The sequence below is a fragment of the Pleuronectes platessa genome, chromosome 14, assembly GCF_947347685.1.
Source record: "Pleuronectes platessa chromosome 14, fPlePla1.1, whole genome shotgun sequence".
NCBI classification, from domain to species: Eukaryota; Metazoa; Chordata; class Actinopteri; order Pleuronectiformes; family Pleuronectidae; genus Pleuronectes; species Pleuronectes platessa.
Window position 1 is genome coordinate 2,839,943 of NC_070639.1, and position 23,303 is coordinate 2,863,245.

Genomic DNA, 23,303 nt, shown 5'->3' on the forward strand with positions numbered 1-23,303 from the left:
TTAAAACCAGATCGAAACCTGCTTAAAAAAGTATAATATACCATTCAACTTTAAAATGGTAAATTTACTTCCTTTATTTTAAACTGTGCTTTCTACATTTTGATTGACTTATTTTTATTGTATTTCTGTGGTGCTCTTAAATGTCCCTGCAAGGCAACTTGAATATACCTCTGTGTATGAAATGTGCTTCATAAACAAAACTGCCTCTGTCTGAACGGAAATGGTGTGGTTGCCGAACGCGGAAGTAGAAAGAAGTGTACCCTCTCTACGCGCCGGTGTCTGTGGAGGAGAACAGACATGCTCACTAGTGCTAAGCAGCTTCTGTGCTCGTGTTTAGACAAACAGCGCCTCTAAGTGGACAGGCAACAGTAAACTATGTCATCATGAGACAAACTCTCTACTTTTCAGGTGTCAAACTGTCCCAGCTGGAGACAGCCAACGGGTAGAAGACGGTGTGTTACGTGACATATTGTGGTTTTAGCGTCTTGACGAGGCTCTGATGTTATCTGCAGATAACGTGATGCTGCGGCGCTAGCAAAGAACTGCTATCGATAGTTAACACGCTAGCGTCCAGCAGCAGCAACATGGTGCGACTGCAGTGAGAAAGAAATCGTTTCCGATTTATTTGACCGTCCCTGTTCCCCCCCGAGAAGCTGCGGTGGGTGTTACTCTGTCAACCGTGGCCAAAGCAATGACCTCTGTAGCAGCGACATCCTCCGATCCTCCGGGGCTGCGAGCAGCGGCAAGCCGAGATGCGTGCTCCGTGAGCCCGCTGCAGAGGCTGCCTGCGGTGCCTGGAGACTCCCCGAGCCGAGTGAACGACCTGCTGCTGCTGCGGCCTCATATGCAAAACCAGGGGGACCCCGAACCAGAGGAGAAGAGCAGCAGGCATGTTGTGTTTTTCCACGGAGATATACAGGTGAGTGGGATGGAGGAGGGATCTAAAGTCACCCCGGCCCAGGGGGGTGAAGGTTCAGTAAAAGTAATCACAATGACTCGACCGTCTTTATTCCCACATTTTCGATTCTATCTGAGGTTATTTCTGCAGTTTTCTTTTCTGCATGTGACACCTAATTAGTGTCACATGTGACTGTTAAAGATTATCAGCAGAGAAAGTGATGTTTTTTTGTTTCATTGCTTCATAAGAACCCAGCTCAGGGAACAATGACCTGCACATACCTCGTAGGCACTAAGTAGGGAAGCACTGTTGGGCTCCTCCTATAATGGGTTGGTTTTCCTCTCACTGGGAGAGTAATCAGAATCAGAATCAGAATCAGAATTATTTTATTGCCAAGTAGGTTTACACCTACAAGGAATTTGCTCTGGTAATTGGTGCTTACAATTAACATAGAAACATAAAAACGCAATAAATACAACATACATAGGAAAGCAATGAAAAATAGAAAACCAGTATATATTTACTCACTGTTTACTTTTCCAATATCTATACAAAGTAACATTTATTTCGACATAAACATTTCTGAATAAAAATATATAAAAGATAAAAGATGTAAAAAGTGATATGCAAAATGCAAAACAGTAACGGTGTCCGATTGCAATGTAATGCAGTATAGTATAATATGATGTAATGTGTTAATTTAACACATCCTAAAGGTGTGGGGGCGGAATAAAAGTCAGAGTCAGGTGGGGGTCCCGGGCCTTGTTTATGAGGCCAACTGCAGCCTGTAAGAAGCTGGTCTTGTGGCGGGAGGTTTTGGTCCTGATGGCCTGCAGCCTCCTGCCCGAGGGAAGAACCTCAAATAGTTTGTGACCGGGGTGGGAGGGATCAGCCACAATCTTACCTACACGCCTCAGGGTCCTAGAGGCAAACAGGTCCTGTAGAGATGGCAGATTGCAGCCGATCACCTTCTCAGCAGAACGGATGATCCGCTGCAGCCTCCTTTTGTCGTTGGCAGTGGCAGCAGCAAACCAGATGGTGATGGAGGAGGTGAGGATGGACTCGATGATGCAGGTGTAGAAGTGCACCATCATTGTCTTTGGCAGGTTGAAATTCTTCAGCTGCCGCAGGAAGTACATCCTCTGTTGACCTCTTTTGGTGATGGAGCTGATGTTCAGCTCCCATTTGAGGTCCTGGGAGATGATGGTCCCCAGGAAGCGGAAGGACTCCGCATTGACGACTGGGGCGTCTCTCAGGGTGATGGGGGTGGGTGGGGCTGGGTTCCTTCTGAAGTCCACAACCTAATCCACTGTTTTCAGAGCGTTGAGCTCCAGGTTTTTCCGGTCACACCAGGTCACCAGATGGTCAATCTCCCACCTGTAGGCGGACTCATCCCCATCAGAGATGAGCCCAATGAGTCTGCTGTAACTTTAGGACACAAATCTGAGAGAGGACTTTCCCGTGTGAGGGCAGATATCTGACCCCGTAGCACTGGATGGCTCTCAGCGATGTTTGATATCAAGTGAGGTTTATTTTTTTGGATGTTCATTAAAGTCTGTTTAGAGCCTAGTGATGAAGTCAAAGCATTTCACTGAAAGCAGCACTTCTCTCATCACCAAATCAAATCCTATCACACAGCATATACTGCACATCAGGAACATACAAAGACGACCTGTGGGCCCATGGATGCATTGTGATTGGTGCGGTCACTGCAGATATTCCTGTTTGTGTAATTGGCTGTCGACTCGAACAGTGTTTTGAAAGTCAAAAACCATTTTCAGGTGAGAGCTAAACCTGTTATTGTTTTTATCTGAGTAGAGCTCAAAATTAACAAAACTTCAATACCCAGAATACCACAGTTTAAGGAGTTTATGATTTGGAATCACCAAAAAATTGACAGTTACACATTGCACACTCAATTTACACTATAGTGAGGGGATCAAAAGACTATATATACATTCAGATATTGTGCAACACAAAGATGTTGAGTGAATCAAAGATGTGTGAATAACATACCAACACCGTGAAAATCAGGAATCGGTCATACGCTGTACCTATTCACTGCATTAAGAACATTATTTAATAGACAACCGAGTGTCTCAGCTGTCAATCCTGATGTTTCACACTGTTTTTATAGCATTTATAACTAATTAAAACCAAACTTGTTAGAAAAATGAACACTTGCTTACACATAAGTGTGATAACAACTACCTCAAATGACATAAACCATCTTTGACAAAAATTATTTAAAGTGTACTTTGACTTTGTGTGTCTGCAGGGGGAGTGGATACGATCAGCATTTACTCCTGGGTCAAATGACTGCAGTAGTCCCAGGTTTTCATCGGCTCAGGTTCAGATCAGCAGTGATGGAAACTCTTGTGAATGTGCTAATTTACTCTTTATTTTTGCAGTCTAGATGCAGATGCTGCACTTCTGCATAACATTAAGATGCACATTGAACCCCTAGGCATTTGTGCGCTACAGACAAACAACTTCACTGTTTAAGGTGTCCTGAAGAATTATCTGATCAGCATGAAACATAATAAAAAAAGAAATGCGTTTGGAGAAACGACAAGGTGATCAGTAAAGAGGAGGGGTGTTTCTGAAAACATATGCAGTTGTGTGCCAGCCTTGTGATGGCTGCAGCTTTTGGATTGTGCAAAGCCGTGTCAGATATCCTTGGTTTAAATTTTTAAGGAAGTTGAAGAGTTCTTACTCATCGATTGCATGTGTCTAGATGAGTGACAAGCTCAGGCATCACACTTATCTTTCTTTTCATATTTTTCTAGCAAGTTTAAGAGCCTCCTTCATTAATTCTGGCTTTTCAAGTGTCCAGCTCCTCTGTTCACTGTCCTCATCTGCAATTCATTAGGCAACTTTTTCCACAAGTGTTAATATTCCCACAGTGTGATGGTATTTCCAAGGAGATGCTCACATGCGCTGGACGCCGTCACTGCGACGTTTCCATATAAATAAAAAGAATGAAGCCTCTGTGTTCTGGACCAAACACCAACAGTGTGACAGCACTCTGAGAAGAAGCTGCTGATGGAACTTATTCGGTGGACCAAAGGGCAGACTCACCACGGCTGTGACCAGCAGTGGTTTATTTTGGTCACAGACAGAAAACGACATTTGTTAAACAATATTTAGCGAATATCTTTGACTTGTATGATATTTTCATGGAGAAATAAATATGTGTGTGTCCTGTCTTAAGGTTTTAAGTGTTTAAAGGCCCATTGACATGGCTACTGCAAATCCATCTCCTCCCCAGCAAGAGTTAAGTTATACAACGTGCCCTCGTTGCATTGTGTGAAGATGTGTAAGATCTGTGCTAACAGACTAATTTTAGACAGACTGGAGGATTAGCTGATTATACTTAGACACAAGTAAATGCCGAGTGATGGCTTCATGAGCATATCCTATTTTCTGCTTTAATCCAGTGTGTGCAGGTAAAACATGTATTTAGATTTTAAGAGTCTATTTGTGTGTGTTGTTTGTGCAGAACTTCCAAGAGGAGATGGCCGTGCAGCCTGAGGGAGCTCTGTGGCTCTCCTGGAGTCTGGAGCAGGTGGCCTTCACTCTGGGCAGACGGTTCCCCGACCAACACGTTTGGGTGGTCAGAGCCTCACGCATGTATCTCCACAAGTTCAGCTGCTACCGCAACTTTGTGGAGAGCAACATGTTCGGGGCACCAGAGTACTCACCTAACTTTGGAGCGTTTCGACATCTCAGGTTTCTGGCCTTGTGTTCTGCTGATGCCTGCATGATTCTATTTTACATGATGAGTTTAGGCTATTTGAAGTGAAGACACTTTCAGCTCATACACTCATTAGGTAGAGAGGCTGACAAAGAGACAACTGACGCAAAGGCTCCATTCTCACATACTTAGCTTTAGAACATACAGTTAGCATATTATAAAATCATACACTTAATCTGTGCTGTAATTATTGTGTACATGAGAGGTTTATTATGCTGAATAGAAGCCTTCATTTTATTTATATGACTCAGATGACACCACATGCTATCATTTGAAAATAAATAGTCCTTTTCATTTGGAAAGGTCCGAGTCATATGATACAATGGTTCTCTTTCCTATCGGTCCTGTTAAATATGAAAGCACAAAGACTGGAAACAAGGAGGATGATGTTTTTTTTATATACAAATAATGCACTTTACAGTACATCAGTAAATACCAGGAACCAGTTGAGTATTAAAGCCGACAAACACATTCAGCTTCGTGATCTACTCGTCTTATTTACTTTTAATTTATAGCTACTATATACTGTAGATGCTGACACACTGATCATTTTGAGCAATATAAACAATATGATGAATTTAATAAGTAGTACCAACGCTATTTTGTTTGATAGCCCTCAAAATGTAAACATGTTCATTAAATGCTTCAACACGAGCTGTTGTACAGCAATTGAATAATTTCACTGTGCAACTAGCAACAATTTAAATCAAAGAGTTCAGTGTAAGATCCTTAATCTGTCCATTTGTATGTATATTTTTTTAATCTCTTTAGAGAGTGGTCTTTCAGTTTAGGAGCAGCACCTACTTATTTCATGCTCAGATTGTGTCATTCTTTCACTCAAAACCCTGTGCTCACATTCAAATTGCCTCTGTATCTGCTCAAACTGTATGCTTACATTCAGATATTTGGGTGTTTGGATAGACTTCTGTGTCCCACCCTTATTATGGGTGCATTAGCTTTACTTCTTTAAGAGTAGCAAGTGCAGAGTAGAAATCTCAGTGCAGACGTTTCAGGTACATACAGAAGCACAGGAAATAACATATCTGAGTGCAAGAGCACAGTTTGAGCACAAGCAGAGCAAATCTAAGCACAAACAGGCGCTATTAGAGTGAGGGTTTTGGTAAAAGCATAACAAAATGTGAATTTGAAATCAATAAATCCTGCTTTCGAAAGGAAAGACCACGCTCTTGAATAAAGAAAATGACTTGCATTTGATGCCAGCTTTTGTTACTCAAATGTATTTTTACAGACTGATCTTAAATAGTGCTGAGAAAGTATCAAGGTTTAGTACCCAACATTAGTTGCTGTATAATTTTGTGATGCTAATTGCTGATGATGTCAAGTTCTAAAAAACATGACAGTTCAAAAAGCTTTACTGTCAAAGAGAAGTGGCAAATAGTCTGAGAGACACATAGTCAAAGGTAGATGCCTCAAACATTTTCATAGACCCTGAAGGTATCACGACATCTGCATGAGCTTTATAACATTAGGACGTACTGCAGCCTGTACTGCTGGAATGATGCACTGAATCTGATCAACATTTCTGTTTGCAGGGCTCTATTGAGCAACGGCATGGAGCGAGCCAACCTTCCAAACCCCCTCCAGCCACAAGGAGGTGCTGATAGCATCCCCTCAGAGTTTTCACTGATGCTTGTTGGCTTCAGCAAAGGCTGCGTGGTGCTGAACCAGATGTTGTACGAGCTGGGCGGGGCCCGCGATGACCCGCAGATGTCCCCTTTCATTAAATGCCTCTCTGCCATGTACTGGTTGGACGGTGGCCACCCGGGGGGCAGTGAGACCTGGGTGACAGACAAGCGGGTGCTGAAGGAGCTCGCTGCCAGTGGGGTGTCAATTCACGCCCATGTAACCCCTTATGAGGTGTGTGACCCGATGCGGGCCTGGGTGGGCCGCGAGCATGGACACTTCATCAAAACCCTGGAGGAGTTTGGGGCCTGTCCGAGTAACAAGCTGCACTTTGAGGAAGAGCAGCCCTCCATCGAGAACCACTTCAGGGTCATCCAGGAGTTTTGAGTGTGGTTCGGAGTGGCCATGAGCAAATGAAGAGCACACACACACGCCTCTTTATAGTTGTGAGGACACTCATTGACATAACGCATTCCCTAGCCCCTAACCCTAACCTTAAATGTTAGGAGCAACCAAAATGTCCTCACGATGATGGTATGGCAAAATCGGCCCTCATAACTATACATGGACACTCATACACTTACACACAGAGAAACCGAAAAGCTGAATGTCCGAGCATCACTGAGCACTTTAGATGGTTAGCTTACAGCCTTAGACTTGTTGGCTGGTTTTACCTCAGTCTTCTGGCGATTTCAGGGTTCAGACAGAGCATGTGAAAGAGGCTGTGGTGTTATGTTTCCTTTCTGCTGCTTAATGCCCTCAATCTGAGGTGGAATGATCAGGTAGCCTTCCTCCGTCTCTGCTAGAAGACCTTAGATAAATGGAACATTCACTGTCTTCTTTCAAGGGCTTTCCTAGAGGCTTTTGTTTTTTGTATTAATCCATATTAATAAGCAACTTGTTAAAAATGTAATGCAGCTGTCGAAAGCTGATGTGGATGTCCATTACGCTAAACATGTCTTCCTCAGACTTGTTTGGTCTTCAATGATCCTAGATTGTGTAGTCAACCAGTGGCCGATGGATGAAGCCAAGTACACAGGCAGAACATTAAAACCGGTTCTGTCATTCCCTCAGTGGGAAGAATGTGTCACAGCTTTTCTGTTTGACTGTCAGGTTGCTTAGTCACCAACATAAACAAATCGGCTTGTCATTGTTACTCTGATCTTATCGCAAATGACACAATCTCCCATCAAGGTTCCTTTAGTAGTGGAGGATGTGGAATCTTAACGAGGTTGATAACCATGTGGACCTAAAGGTGAGATTTTCGCAACTGCTGTGTTCAAGAGTCAACTTTAAAACTCCTATGACAACATTGTTTGACATATTTCCTGACTTCCTGATGATTAAACCTTTTTGTTTTGTCACTTTTTTCTAAATATCAACAAACTTAAATTTTCTCAATTTACTTGATTAGAGTTGTTTCCTCACAACACATTTTTATGTTTTTGCCGATATGCAAAATTAGCTTTATAAATAAAAGGTAAGAAGTAGACAGACTAATGCTGATGTACACATTTGCCAAAATATACTCACAACATAATATATGAAAGGTATTCAGTAATTTGAATTAAATAATTTGACCATGCTCCCCACAGTAATGTACATTGCTGTATGTAAATTTACACATACATGCTAGTTGTCTGAGATGTGATGAGACTGCTGCTTCTGTCAGTGTTGGCAGCATTTGTATTAACTTGTATGTTGTCTTCCAGCCTGTATGTGTAAGCTTATGTAAGCTTATATCTTTGCACTGTGCTGACGACCGCAGCTCATTTCACTGAATGTAACTTCAGGGCATTCCATTGTGTCTACTCGCTGTGTGTAAGCAGTGGGTTGTTTACCTACTGCACAGCCAACTGAACACACTGTGCTTCGAACCATCTGCTTGGTGACTGGTGCACATTGACACCAAGCCACTCTGTCCTCTACTGTCCCGTTAACGGTTAACCAGTGACGGAGCATGAATCACGCCTTCAGCCCTGTTGAATCAGCAGGGTGGAGAAATAAAGAAAAAGAACTGAAAACAAAGCATGTTTTTTCTTTCAATGCACAAAAGACCACATGCTCCATCAGATATTTTCTACAATCTTTAATGAGCTTTTTCAGTTTGTTTTGCAATGCCTACATATTAGCCTGCAGTTGATCAGAATATAACACAGATTATGTCTTTTCTTTTAGTCATTTCAGATGCAATCAGAATGCTCATACATTAAAAATATATATAAAATGCAAAATAAACAAACATCTCAAACATGTATTTGCTTGTGCTTGTTGCTGGTTTGACTTAAGTCTACAGTGACCTTCAGTCTGGCTGCAGTTACAGGAAAGACAACTGTTAGGTTACATCAGTGGTAGTTGAGGACTGCTAGCTGAGCACCTCCCGTTCCCACAATGAGCACTCAGGCACCGAGGCCACCGGGTGACTACAAAAACCTACACTACAGCATAAGTCATGTTCAAGTGACAGATAAACAATTCCGGCAAACACGAGTCACTTGTGTCCGACCCGTTCACGCATTTCATCATCCTGCAGAGAGATCCCTGACATCACTGCACTGCAAAACAAGTCCATCCTCTGTGCAGACTCTGCTGCAACAGGAAAAGCAGCTTTATTTGTTTCTGAGCAACCGAGTTTTTAAAAGTTACTTTTTCAAAGTTAACCCTTGAGAAACTTTCTTAATCAGCCTGAATTGAGATTTTTAAGGTGCAATTGCACGTCTAGATACAGTATTAGGTAGAAACATGTGACCAGACTTAAAGATGTCACTCTTGAGATGAAGTAAAACCAAGCTTATTTCTTCATACAGTGTAAAAAGAGACAATGTGGCATCTCCTGTTTCCATAATCTGACAGTCTGAAGCTGGTTTGGAGTCGAAACTGCTCACTCAGATTAAATCTCATTGAGAAGAACATACATCTTTTACAGTGTGGTGCTCCAGTTTGAAAGGATTACATCATGAAGATGAGAGCATGGCTGTGGCTACAGAGACCCATCTCCCGCACAAAGGCCTTTGTCTCCGCTGGTGACAACAACAAACAAATACAACATGGACTTATTCCGTTTGGCACCTCGCAACTACAGGAGGAATGTTTGGAGGTTAACAGCAATCACAGTTGCTGGTGCTGCACTTTAGAGGTGGTGGATGTATTTTTTTTTCATTCAAGTATCACTTGAACAAAAGATGGCACTTCCTGTGAGTGAACAGCATTACATATTATGACATTACAGTTACTCTTTTGGCAGCCACTTCCAAGTAAGTGCCTCATATTTCACGTGATACAATATGTCTGTTTCACTTCTTGAGACAAACATCCAACTCCGTTTTTAAAAACATAGCATCAGTCCTACAAGTCTTTCATGCCTACAAATCTCAAAAGCCAACATCAAAACTAACGGTTTGCCATTTTGGGAAATACTCAGATGCTCCTTTACATGTTTCGTTCAAGAGATGCACTTCTCTAAATATTTCATCACCTTCTTTTGACTAAAACCACCTGACTCATCCTTCTTTACTTCCCAGTACCATCTGAAAACTAATCCTTACTTTCAACTTCCCAATTCGCTGCAGTCCAACATTTATAAGTCATTATACTGTAACTGCAACAGCATCTTGTTTTAAATAACACCAGAATCGTTCAAAACCACTCGCCTCCTACCAGAATCCTTGTTAAAACACATGTGAGCACATTATTTACATAAAAATTGTAAAGTATAAGTTCAACACATAAATAATAATAATTTTTTATCATAGGCCTACAAGAATAATGTTAGGAAAAGAAAACAGTGAGCAGAGAGTGAGCTGCATGCCCTGAGATGAAAATACCAGGAACAAATCCCCTGAGCCAGGGGGACGAGAGTAGCTTGTAATGCTGACGCAGTGTAAGCAGACGGAATGACTTTGGTGAGGGATTCAAAGACAATGAACCTGTCAAGGACACATAATCAGGAAAACTTTCAGAAATAGCTCCTTATGTGCTTATCAGTTCTGAACGTGTGCTCGTGAAGCTAAGTGCTGAAGTCGTGTTTCTCTACTGCCTTACTGAGGAAATTCTGAGTAAGTTTGGGCGTGGCATGTGAATGACTCATTAGTTTTATATTGAGCAGCCTTATGTTACTGAGGGAGGATAAAGAAGGATTCCAACAGTACCATGATTTGTTTCTACCGGAATGACCTGAATACAAGATTAAGACTGAATGTGGAGGTCGCCGGGTTCAATGGAAGGGCGCTACATTGTGGTTCCAGTTATTAAAATGAGTTTTATCTGAAGCCCTGAGCTAATTTGAACCCTTCATCTGGAGCCGTCATGGAGAACATGAACGTTTAACAACGGGAGACAACGCAAACATAATAGGAATGTTATATGCTTGTGTGTGATTGTGTCCTTCTGCTGGTTGTTATTCAAATCGAAGTGCTGCAGGAAAGTGAGTGACATGGACAGCAATGTGTCTTCTCAAAAAAATGACAGTGGCCGGTGTGAGACACAACATACAAAGCCAGGTTTGCCATGATGGTGCTGTCCATCGTCACCCACATGAGGACATGATCACACTTCCTGCCTGCAAAGGTTCTTGTCTCTATATCACACAATTCTGCTCAAGTGCCACTAACAATAGCTGGAACAAGAACACTTCACATCCCACCTTAAGACAGAGTGCAGTTAACTTCTCAAAGGTTTTTAAAAAAGGTTTTAACTATACAAGAGAAGTATTGCATAGATGTTCCTAGAATGACTGGCCTTCATCAGAAAAGGGACAGATAAACATAGAGCCGGCTCATGCAGCCGTTGAAAATAGCAAAGATCTGAACAATGAAAATAATTAAATACTTTAGGTTAAACACACTGCATTAATAGACATGTACATTTTCACTTTTAACAGCATCAGTGATAGATCTCAAAATATAGCTGGTTATCTTTGGTTTGAGTGGGTGATCTTGGAATTTTGCAAATTAGTGAGATATGAACACAACCTAAATACTCTTGAGTGGGGGGCAGCACACGGCTGCTTGTGTGGGGGGCAGCACACGGCTGCTTGTGTGGGGGCTTAAAATAATTTAAAAAACTCAGAGGAAGAGATGGGCACCGCAGCCTTCGATTCCTCCCATTTTACTTTTTCAAAAGTCACCATCCCCAGGGGCAGATGTTTCCCCGCCAAAGCGAAACCTCTTTGCATGTGAGTGTGTGGAGTCCTGGATGTTCTCCTTGTCTTCAGATGGCGCTGGCCACTTGGTGCCACAACTCCTCTCACGGGTGGTGCGGGTGAAGGCGGCGGAGTCGGGGCTCAGACACAGCTGCCACAACCACGGATGGCTCATGCACTCTGCAGCACTGGGCCGGTCCCTGTGGTCAAAGCACAATGTAACTCTCTTAGAAAGCACCACTGTAACAGTCAGAGTTCAGTCAATCAAGCCCCACAGAAAATTAGTTTCATTAGTATGTCAGTTATTTGCATGCCTAGCGCAACATGCAGGACAAAAGAGTCTGCAAAAAGGTCCCTATTTACAGACATCTTAATTAAGCCTCAATAATAAGGGAGCATAGAGTTTACCAGATGGTAAAACACTTTGAATAGACTGTTGATAAAGACTAGGCATTTTGCAGGAAACTATTGAGAAACCTCCACAACCGGTTTGTCAAGGCAAAAGTGCTCCTGGAGGAAACAAGCCAGGGCCAAACTGTTTTTTTTGTTTGTGTTTCTTCTTTGCCTTTTTCCATCAGTGCGGTTGCATTTTCCTCAGCAGTAACACCAAGCATTTAGAATAAGACTGCACCTATTCGCTGCATCTCAAGCGCGAGCTGGAAAGGAAAGGTGTTGTGACAACATCACAGTTGGAGTGCACCATGACCAATCCGTCAAGCACCTCAGCATTTTGAGGCTCTGACACTGTTGCCATGTTTACTCACTCTGGTGCTTTGACCAGCAGCTTGCGGATGAAGTCCACAGCCAGCTCAGACACCCTGGAAAAGGCCTCCCTGCTATAGTCCACGTTCACCTGGGACACGTTCAGATACGTCTCCTGCTTGTCATCCCCGACAAACGGCGACTCGCCCGTCACCAGCATGTAAGCTATAACGCCCACACTCCTGCGGACAAAAACATGTATGAAGGGCACAGTCAAAACAAAGGCTGGAGCAGCTATGGGATAAAGGCATACAAGACAGCAGATAACGTCAATCATCATTCCGAAAAAAAATAAAAATATATTTTTTTAAAGTATAATCTATTACCCAGCTACTTTGTGGTTTGTGGATTTACACTGAAATGGATTAGCTCCATTAAAACAAATTTGAACAGATCATTTTGTTTGGATAACAGAGTTAAAACTGTGTGTAGCACTGTAGCACTGTGTGTAGTATCACTGTCTCCTTCACAAGAGATAAAATTGCAGTTTCTTTCAAATCAGCTGAATATATTATGATGAGCTGGTTAAGACTTTCCAGTCAGCACTCACCACAGGTCGGTCGCTGTTGTGATTGGCTCATAATTCAGAATCTCTGGAGCTGCAGGAAAGAAAAAGTCAGCGGTGAGTTGAGAACTGCAAGAATGTGTAATTTCCTGCCTCATGTTGTCTTCTTCCTTTTTTAACCACTACAGCTATTTTAGTTGCATCTTTAGAATCATTCTTCTCTTTCATGAATTTAATTTAACTCATTGAAGGAGCCTGCTGAGTAAAATGGACAACACAAAGCTCACAGGAATTAAAGACAAGATAATAGTAAAGGTATGGGAGACCACAAGTGTCATGGTGATAACAATAAGGCATTTCAATAATCAATATCTAATGTACTAAACATAGGCCACCAACAGGTACTGACAGCCACCGCAGAGGTCATAAGCTCAGGGTTAGGGTCACCACCAAGCAACAACACCATTAGTTCATTCATCATTTTTGTTAAAGCTAGGGAGAAGCCACAGCAGTGCCCATGTCAGGCTGGTAGGCTCCTGGTTACAGCAAGGGATTTGCAGCTGACGGCCGACATAGGGAGCTCAAGTTCCCAGACCCCATCGCACTGACCATTCTCAGACCAGACATGGTTCTGCGTTCTGAAACAACAAAGCAGTTGGTCCTGCTGGAGATGACAGTTCCCTGCAAAGACTGGATGGAGGAAGCCTTTGAGAGGAAATGGGCAAATCCGAGCTGTTGGCAAGTGTATGCGGTGTGGAGGATGCAGCCCCATCAAGGTTGTATTGAGAGGCTTTGAAGGCAAGTTGCTCAAAGGGGGTTACGAGACCATCGCGAGAACTTGCGAGTATTGCGAGAACTCACGATAGCTGCAGTTACTGCAGCAGTAACTAGGAGGAGGATAACAGCGGACATTTAGACTAAAACATGGTGCAAAATGATGCCATTTGGGGTCAACTTTGAATGTCTGGGCTTACGGACACTTGGATGCCACCACAGGATGGAAGCATTTTTTCTGTTGTTTTTTTACGTTTGAAGAAGTGGTCGCCTTTTACTTCAATCGGATTGGATTTTTCTGCAAAGCTGTTTACCCCTCAAACTCCAAAAGTGCTTTGTGGAATCTCCCACGACACTTGTTGTCTTCTTTAAAAAGGATTCTCGAGGTCTGTGCGAATGGATTAAACCCAGTATTTATTGTATGGCAGTAGGACTGTATTTACAGACAATGCCTCTATGTGCACATTTATTGAAATGCTAATGAAGCAAATTAGTTCTCTGTGTTACTAACTCAACTGTGGTTAAGTTGGTGACGTCTGCTTGTGTCTGGTGTCTTTGAGTAATCAAAGCCTGTTTTATGAACAATCACCTTACCCACATATTCAGGTGTGCCAAGAATCTCTCTGAGCTCTCCAACCGCACCCAATCTACGTGCCAGGCCAAAGTCTACGATCTTTATATCACCTGGAGGGGACAGGCTGGTCAGGAGAATATTCTGTGGCTGAGGTGGAAAAAAACAAAGAGGAAACACATCTTGTAAAAGCAGAAGTGGTGGTAAAATAAGAAGTACTTTTAACTTAGGAACAAAACTTATTAAAAAAGATTAAACTTTTTCTCAACTGCTCTTTGACCGTAAGTCTAACGGAGAGGTGTTTACTTTTCTGTAACTATTTCTAACAGGGCTGTTTGTTGAAGTATAGAAAAACTATTGACTATATGACATTGTAAAACCCTAATTAATACATATTTGCTTCATTTTCTACAAAAGACAATGAGGTTGTTATAAAATTCCTTTAGAGTTATATTGTAAACATTTCTAACATGGAGATCACCTGCACTGCAGCCAGTAAAAGGACATTTGTTTCACAGCCAGGTGTCAATGACGCAGGAGAAGTTATACATGACATATACAGTGCATTATATACTGTGTATGTGGGTCAAACCTTGAGGTCTAAGTGCACCAGGTTGTTCTGGTGGAGGGAGTGGACTCCCTCCAGTGTTTGCCTGATCAGTCTGGTGATCTGTGCCTCTGGTAGCAGCTCCTCAGACAGACAGTGATCAAATATCTCTCCACCTGCCGCACTGGCCAAAGAGAAAACACAAATATGTTGTAAATACTCAAACTCAACTTTCCAAGTATATTAAATCAAAAGGGAAATTTGTGACATCTGATGTAGTTTAGATGTGGCTGACTTATGAAAAAAGCATAAATATACTGTATTCATATACTGTTGGTTTAACCTGTTGTCAGAGGGTCATCTGGTTAAGTCTTATTGAGCAAGAAAGCAACCTGTTCTTGTTATTCCCTGTAAAGCACTGTGTGTAAATGTGTCTCCTAAACACACAGAGAAAGACTCGCTCATCTGACTTTGAGACACTAGTTCAGTCCCGGTTCTAAACATGCCTGTTTGGAATGAGTTGCTTGCTCGACTTGTGGTAATGCTCTAATGGGCCTACTTCAGAATAATTCCTTGTCTGACTTTATGACATTTCAAGTTTTTTAAGCCTCAGCTGGTATTTCTCCTTGTCCAGACTGTCTTACAATTGTTCACACTGTCTTTGCTCTGAATAAGGTATGGTTACAAAACTACTTGGTTTTACATCTACCATCTTGGTCTTACATCTAGTTTCTGTTTTGATGATACAAAGCGGCTAGATGAATGAAATGCCGAAAGGAAGGACAAATGTTCAGTCAATTGATCTTCAGTCAGAGTTTCACACCTATTATACATGTGTTAATAAACCTGTGCTATATAATACCCATTTGGTATTATATAAAAGGCAAATCGTTTAGCAGCTCCTTGACACAGGACAAACAGAACTTTGACCTCAAAAAGGAATTAACAGGACTGTGCTATGTGTCAGAACAACTGAGCTAGTGTTAACAGTGTTAGGTATAAAGATAATGATTAATGTGTCATATGTTCAAACTAAAAAAATGTTACTCCTTTGGTTATGGACTCACTATTCCAGCACTAAGACAATGTCGTGATCCGTCTCATAAGCAGCAAGCAGGTTGACCACTCGAGCATTGTTACGGGCCATCTCCAGGACGGCCATCTCATGAATGACATCAGCCCGGCAGTCCCGGCCTCTCCTCCTTTTCCGAAGGAATTTAGCAGCAAACACTTTGCCTGATGTCTTCTCCACACAGCGCTTGACCACTGCAAACTTCCCCCTGGAAGGTGGAGATATGATTAATGTAGAACCATATTAGACACAAAGATCAGTTTCATTATATCATTATTCATTCTAAAATACTACTGCAGTGCCATTCTAAAACTGCCTGTTTGGATTGGGCTGTTTTTGCTTTCCACTTTTAGAGTAAGTCCTTGTCATTGGTGAGTTCTCCTCAAACAGTTCTACACTATATTGTCCATTGTTCCTTGCTGGAGTGCTAGATGTTGTGTGCTGAACTTGAAAACTTGCATTCATCCTACCTGGTTTATCTACAATGAAGATTTTATAAAATTTGCTTTATTACTGTTCACATGTAGCTTGAATCTAAGTTTAAATGATTAACTAACCTGCTGGTTTTCTTCATAAATTGTATGTTGGCTATTTCAGAATCAACACACTCTTTGTGCCTAAGTTCACAACTTTTCAAAATAAAAGCTCTGTAATTTAGCTTAATATGAAGCATTGTAGCAACAACACAAACATGCTTTAAAAATGAGGAAAAATTGCCAAACAGGAAGTAATTCTATGAATGTGGTTGCCATGACAGAGATCAGTGAATATGCTGTACGTCTGTGTCTCAGTTTGAAATAGTGAAAAAAATAATCATATCATCAAAATGGCAGAGATTTGGACTAGCGGTTGGCCCCAGTTGCAGACCGCTGCCCCAAAAAAATAAAAGAAGACATGTTCAACCAAGTCCACAGACTGAAAACATACTGCCCCCATTGACTGCTACAGAGAGCTGTTTGACTTGACTTGTTTATTCCACTTTTATTAATATTGAACAAATCACGTGTCCAAAACGCACCAGAATAATACTAATAGAGGAATACACACATGCGCTCAGCTTATAGGCTTCATACAACTGTGAAGCCTATAAGATGAGCAGTTAGTGAAATATGAGTTCCACAAACAGACATTTGTGGAATAAGTAAGTAGATCCACAAAGAAAAAGTGTTAAATCAAAATGTGGTACAAAACAATGTGTTTAAGCATAGAACACCACAAGTGGCTGTCTAGTTACTATCTCTGGTATGTGAGTGTAGTAGAGAGACGACAAGGTTGTCTGGAAGAAATGTTCCTTAGTTAATACTAAATTAAACTGTTTCGTATGAATAATGTGTTCCAGCACGGCCTGGTGTTAACACTGAAACCATGTCGAGATAATCAGGGTAATTGCTCATGAGACTGGGCAGAGACAAGTGGTTACTGGCTGCTAGATTAAACTGTCATGATTCATCCATGCTGATGAACCTGAAAAGCAACAATTCAACTATACACAATTATTAACAGGACTCAGCATGGTGTAAATTACACATAATACATTTTAATCTGGGCCTGCAGAAACTAAGCTAGCGCACCTACGAGGGTGGGTCAATGTCATCTGTAATCACTACACCTGGCATTCTATTGCTCTGGTTATTTTGACAGACTTGTAGCACCAAAATATCTAAGAGCAGATAGAAAATAAAACAGCAGAAGAGAACTCTAAGAGCAGACATTTCACATGCGCACAGAAGCAACATGAGAATGAGGAGAAGAGCTGCAGCACATCTGTTAGAGCGACAACATATCTGAGTGCAAGTGGACAGCGTGAGCACAAACTGAACGCAAGGTTTGGCGTGAAAGCATTTTAAAATCTAAACATGAAATGAAGAAGTCCTGCTCCCAAACTGAAAGAACATACTCTTAAATAAAGGGATAGGGATAAGGATAGAAACATAAGGCTGGCAGGTTAGTAAAGAGAACTAGATATATGTTATCCTCACTAAAAACCTGGAATCAAGCTGATGTTGTAAATTTTGTGTGGACACAAGGCCTTTCAATTACAGCAACAAAAGAAAAACAAAACTTGTCTAAAAATAACAACTAAGCACCAATAGCGATGGCTGTGAAGGTTAGAGACCCAGAAAGACTTTTCTTAGACAATAGAACAATGGCACTAAACTAACTTACTCTTGTGGCACCATCGATCACAGTTAATAATCTTGTATTTATGCAGTTCTAAAATACAATACCACACCTGGAGTCCTAATATTTTCTCTTCATGAAGTTTAATGAAAAAATTCCAAATTATTTTCGAATACTGATGACAAAACAAAAATGATTATAGACGTACACCCTGACAAAAGAATGGGCATACTGATCATAACATCCTTCTGCATTACATGCTGGGGTTGGAAAAGGACAGTGAGTCACATTTTACGAGTCTATACACAGCCCAGCCATTTACTAGCATTTTAGTAGTTCTGAACTCTTCTCACATTACTCAAACATCTGATTCAGTGTTGATACAGCCAATGCTAACTGATCCGTCCCAAACAATTCCATCTAAATCTAGAATGTAACAGTAGAGCACATACCACCACCAATTGGACTTAAATAAAAAAATAATTCCACTTAATATTCTGGATTTTCAATTGTTGTATCTTAATCCATTTTTTAGGGATATCCAGGAATATCAGTGCAAATGTCTAAAAGGAAGTGAAATAGAGAATGGATCTGCAATAAAATCAAGATTCATGCTAATCCATCCAGTAGTTTTCGTGTTATCTTGCTTACAAACAAACAGGAGTGAAACATAACCTCCTAGATAAGGGTAACAACTAACGTGTTGATAGTAAATATAGTTTAGAGAAATAAGAAATAAGGACATGCAGTGAGACCAAAATGTTCCTGTTAAAGGGCAGCATCCATTTATTTTAAACCATCTCTAATCTGTCAATTTCTCATTTGTTAACAAGTCAAATGTAGAACTAGAACATTTTCAGCTAAACAATTAACCTTAAAACTTCCTGTTTTGACCACACAAACATGCACACACACGCACACACACACAGAGAGAACAGAACAGAAGTGGCATGTGTCATTTCTCCTTTTTACAGTCTGGTTTGCACATGTGCTTGTTTCCTTCCTCCGGTTTTGAAAGCACAGTTGTACGGTACTTGGGGTGTGATACATAACTTCAAACACACCACCGATGTGATCATGGATGTGGTCAATGACCATCAGCTGTTGTCATGGCTCACACATGGTGCCAAACACATGACAAAGGTCTACTGTAGCACGATCAAGTCAGTCCCCTGGCACGGAGAGGCCCTCGTGCTTACGCTGGTAACAAGTCTTACAGTCCAGGACCCACATTCAGCTAACATTAATACAGTGATTTGCTTGATCTTTGCTTAGCCTTTAAACAAACATAGAAATTACAGACAATATAAACATGGGTATATATTGCTACAAATTATTAGTTAATGGACACGATTGCCTTGATCACTGATAGGACTTCGTCAGGCTGCCTGTAAGTGTTCCTGTTGTCCATGTGTGAAAATTATTCTGTTTGAACTATTATGTCCTCTAAATCTATAAAGTGATTCAATAGTGTCTCTATCTTTAGTCTTTGTGAGGGTAAACTGGCCGTCATTTGTTAACAAGTAACAATATGGTTCAGTAAATGCATCCTTCATTACACATTTTCTTCACATTCACAACAATGCAATCCTGGGCTTGTTAACCCAAGGTGCATTTGTTACGACATCATCTGCCTGCTTTTGTGATATTGAACAGCACTCTTTTGTGTTGTGTTATAAGCTGCTAAAACAATACCCCCAGTGAATTCGGAAATGATAAGTTCCGTGGTTACTAATGGACCAGGAATCATATTTACATTTATCATGGCTGATTATGAAGAAAGCCCAGAACACAGTGTGAGGTGACATCTTAAAATGGATTACTTTGAACGATAAACAATATATCGTACCTCTTTTCTGTGAAACTGGAGTAAGAGGATAAGCTTTTGTTGACAGCTTATGGAAAGCACTATCTATCTATTTTATTCAGTTTATGACATTCAACTGACTATACAGTAAATGGAAATGTATGACACACTTAGGTTGCGCTTGATCTACTGCTTAGACTTTCCCATAAACTGTCACATTCCATAGTTAATAGCTGTGCGCAATCAGAAGAGAAATTCTTCTATTTTCTTCGAAAATTAAATACAACACAATTGGAACCATTATTCAAAGTAGTAGTATATTAACAATCTGAATTAATATCACCTACTCTTATTAATGTAAGTATAATAACTAATATAAGAGCGCATGGATGAACAACCTCTGGGCTTTGTGCAGATTCTGCACCTCTGTGTTTAGTAGCAGTCAGACATTTCCTCACCTCCCCAGCTCTCCGGTGACTTCATATACACTGTCCAGGGGGTCCGTGCTGATCGGGGTCTGGGTTTCTCCGAGCAGACCTGCGGAGAGTCCGCTGCGACTGTCCAGTCTCCTCCGAGACATCTTCCTCTCCTGTCACTCCTGCTGCCGGCTAACGGACTGGAGACCGGGCTACACGCTAAGCTAACGAGAGGTGGACGGCTAAACTAAGCTAAATTTCTAGCGAGCAACGGCCTCATCGATTACATGTTAATGTTAGCTAAACCCGGTGACCGTGCTATTGTTCAGCTCAGATTACGGACTGTGGTTAGCTCAACTGTGGCTAGCGGGTTTAGCTCGACGGTCAATGTCGCGGAATTAAAAGTGAATTAGAGAGACTTTACTGAGCTGAAGCGCAGCGGTAACTAAGTCAAACCTACACCTACGACTGAGAGCGGTTGTTAAATCCTCCACAGCGTCGCCCCGAGCCTCCGCAGCTCAGCAGACAAGTTTATCCCCGGAGTCCTCGCTCATTCTCAAATCCTCTGCTTGACACTCTCTGGACACGTCACGGCTTGGCGCATGCGCAGTGTCGTTACGTTTGAAAAAAGCCGTAAATTTGAAAGTGAATAGCACCCAGCGATTGGGACCATATACTTGGTACAGGCATAGATATCTATAGGGACAGGTAAGTGCCCTGCGCCCGTTTACTTGAACCACCGGACGTGTGGCTGCAGCTCACTGACGGTCAGACCACAGGCACGTTCAAGAATGAAACAAATAAACAGCTCACGTTATTGTTCAGAAGTACAATCGAGAAACTATGATATATTAATTTAAAGCTTGACTGCCATGAATATCGAAAGTATAAGTTTCAAGTATATTTGGGGGCATACTTTTGTATTGTTTTCTAATCATTAAAGACTAATTCAAATTGTATTTATTCAAATTCAAATTTTTTACTTGAATTATTTTTGATACAATCTGAACATGTAGATTTTTAAGTCAAAAATGTTAGTTTAGTAGTGTATAAAGTTGAACTATGTTGCATGTGTATGTATTCATCTCTCAAATAGTCCAGCCTCTGCGATAATGCATCAAGTTGTGATCCATGAGTCTAAATTATCCATATATAAATTGTCCAACATATCCAACACATTTTAAATGAGTTAACACTTCATAGTATGTCTTAGTATGTGGTTTTACCTTACCATGAGTATTATTCATTTTCCATTTCTAACATTTCATCTTTTCTTGAACTGCTGTGCACATAGGCATTATATACATTTGGCAAAGCATCTGGAGAAACTTTACACTGACCTCAGCATCCTACTCATAGACTCCACCAAGCACCATGCAATCACAAATATATAAGTATATGTTGGGAGAGATAAATAGTAGTATACTTTTATGATATATATTTCTACACATAAGATTCGTATTTATTTATTTTAACTTTTTTTTTTACATATTTGGCTGGAGCATGTTAGAACCCTGGGTTTAGGGGTGGGTTGTTTAGTTAAGAAGATGGAAATTAATTGATGATAAAAATGGTTTACTTATAAACTTTGTTTCATAGTGTACTTTAGTGATGATACGTTTTGTTATTTACACATTCATTCTGTACAAAATCCTAATCGTCTATAAATCAGGGTCATGTATCGTTAATCAAAATTTGCCATTTGTTCTCTTTTATTACAATCATTGGGGTGAAATGGAGACACACACTGGAGCTTTGCATAGAGTGGAAATCAGAAAAGTGGAACCGGGTCCCGTCAGAAATGTACTAAGAAAGAAGACAATGTGACTGTGAAGCAAGTAACCAGTTTTACCAGTCCTTTGCAGCAGATTAGCATCATTATGGAAAATGTCAAACTGACCAAGTAATGTCTATGCTAACGTGAAGCACTGTTGTCCATGCCGGAAATCTGCTTCTCAAGCAAACATGTAGTGACGTTCTTTCAGGATTTGTTAGGAGCCAGGAGCAGGATGTGTGTGTGAGACATAGTGAAATAGAGAGCAGGCCTAATGGTCGACTTTGAAAGCCCCAAACCTTTGGTACATTCGGTGCAAAATATATATTTATACACACAACAGGACATACATACATATACAGTTATATACAAAGAGACAAACAGGACCGCACACATGGTACACGTACATGTGCTCGCACATTTCACAAAATCAAAACAGCCCCACTGATTCTTCACTGATTCATGAGCAATGAAACATAACCATCGACCTATTACTAAGATAGGCAGACGTGCACATATGAAAGTAACAACATTTTTGAAACATGCTGCCAAGATACTCGCCATTACACTGTCATTGAGAAAACAAACGATTGCAGTCACACATTGTCAATTATCAGAGCTAAAAATAAGTGACTGAAGCACCGATTTCCCACACCTTGTTCTGGTGAGCTTTACACTCAAGGTATGACAGTGGCAGGTAAGCATAAGGCCGCATGCATCAAGTAAGCGCCACAACCAAAGTGACACAACTTAACCAACTCCCTCACTCCTTTTTTCTGAATGGGTAGCAATATCCTCATGCAAAAAAAGCTAGTAAGGACAGTGTGTTGCACTATTTCAGCATGCAATATCGAGCTATAACACAACGCCATCTAGGGGTTTCTGCCCTGGCTCAGCTCACAGAGCTGGCCAAGAAGATCCCACATGCAGTATTGGGCTGGGAGAGGGGGCTGGGATACAAAAGTCTGCCCCCACATCTTGCATCACATGTGGGGCTCATCACCATTATTCCAGCCCCTGTGTTTAAGCTCCAACAGGACTTTTTACAGTAGGTGTAATCTTGCATGCACCCCATAGAAAATGTGTGTGTGTTTTTGAGTGCATGTAGGAAAGTGTGTGAGAGAAGTGAAAGGGTCCCTTGGGGTATGGTAGTGCACCTACAGAAATGTTATATCACTGGCTTTAAAGACAAATCTATTGTCTGTCATGACAAAACTTCTAAAATATAATATCCACACAGCCATAAAGGTCAGTTCTTTTTCCTGACAACTGCATCCTCACACCTGGTCAGGTCATTCAGCACAGACAAATCACTGCTTCTTTGCTTTAGCATACTTTACTGCCCCCTTGTGTTGATATCTGTAAAAGGAACTTAACCTGCAGCTTCTACAGTTTCATCGTCTTTGATTTGTGACACACGAGGATCTGGTCAGACATAAAATAGCTTCCCTTGTGAAATTTCATTTTACAGTCGGGAAAACCCAAGAGGTACTAAAAATATCCCACCGCTCCACT

General features: G+C 41.2%; 2 protein-coding genes across 2 annotated transcripts; one reads left to right on the forward strand and one right to left on the reverse strand.

Annotated features, from left to right (window-relative positions):
• The first annotated feature begins 264 nt into the window (after nucleotides 1–264).
• Nucleotides 265–8,327, forward strand: c14h2orf69 (chromosome 14 C2orf69 homolog). The gene is made up of 3 exons (XM_053439090.1): nucleotides 265–919; nucleotides 4,401–4,630; nucleotides 6,209–8,327. The coding sequence occupies exons 1-3, from the start codon at nucleotides 692–694 to the stop codon at nucleotides 6,684–6,686; spliced, it is 936 nt and encodes a 311-aa protein (XP_053295065.1). The 5' UTR covers nucleotides 265–691; the 3' UTR covers nucleotides 6,687–8,327.
• Nucleotides 8,328–8,728: 401 nt separating this feature from the next.
• Nucleotides 8,729–20,622, reverse strand: stk17b (serine/threonine kinase 17b (apoptosis-inducing)). Its single transcript, XM_053439089.1, has 7 exons — nucleotides 20,057–20,622; nucleotides 15,666–15,878; nucleotides 14,644–14,782; nucleotides 14,075–14,201; nucleotides 12,752–12,800; nucleotides 12,204–12,383; nucleotides 8,729–11,639 (listed from the first exon to the last, which is right to left on the reverse strand). The coding sequence occupies exons 1-7, from the start codon at nucleotides 20,176–20,178 to the stop codon at nucleotides 11,414–11,416; spliced, it is 1,056 nt and encodes a 351-aa protein (XP_053295064.1). The 5' UTR covers nucleotides 20,179–20,622; the 3' UTR covers nucleotides 8,729–11,413.
• Nucleotides 20,623–23,303: the final 2,681 nt, after the last annotated feature.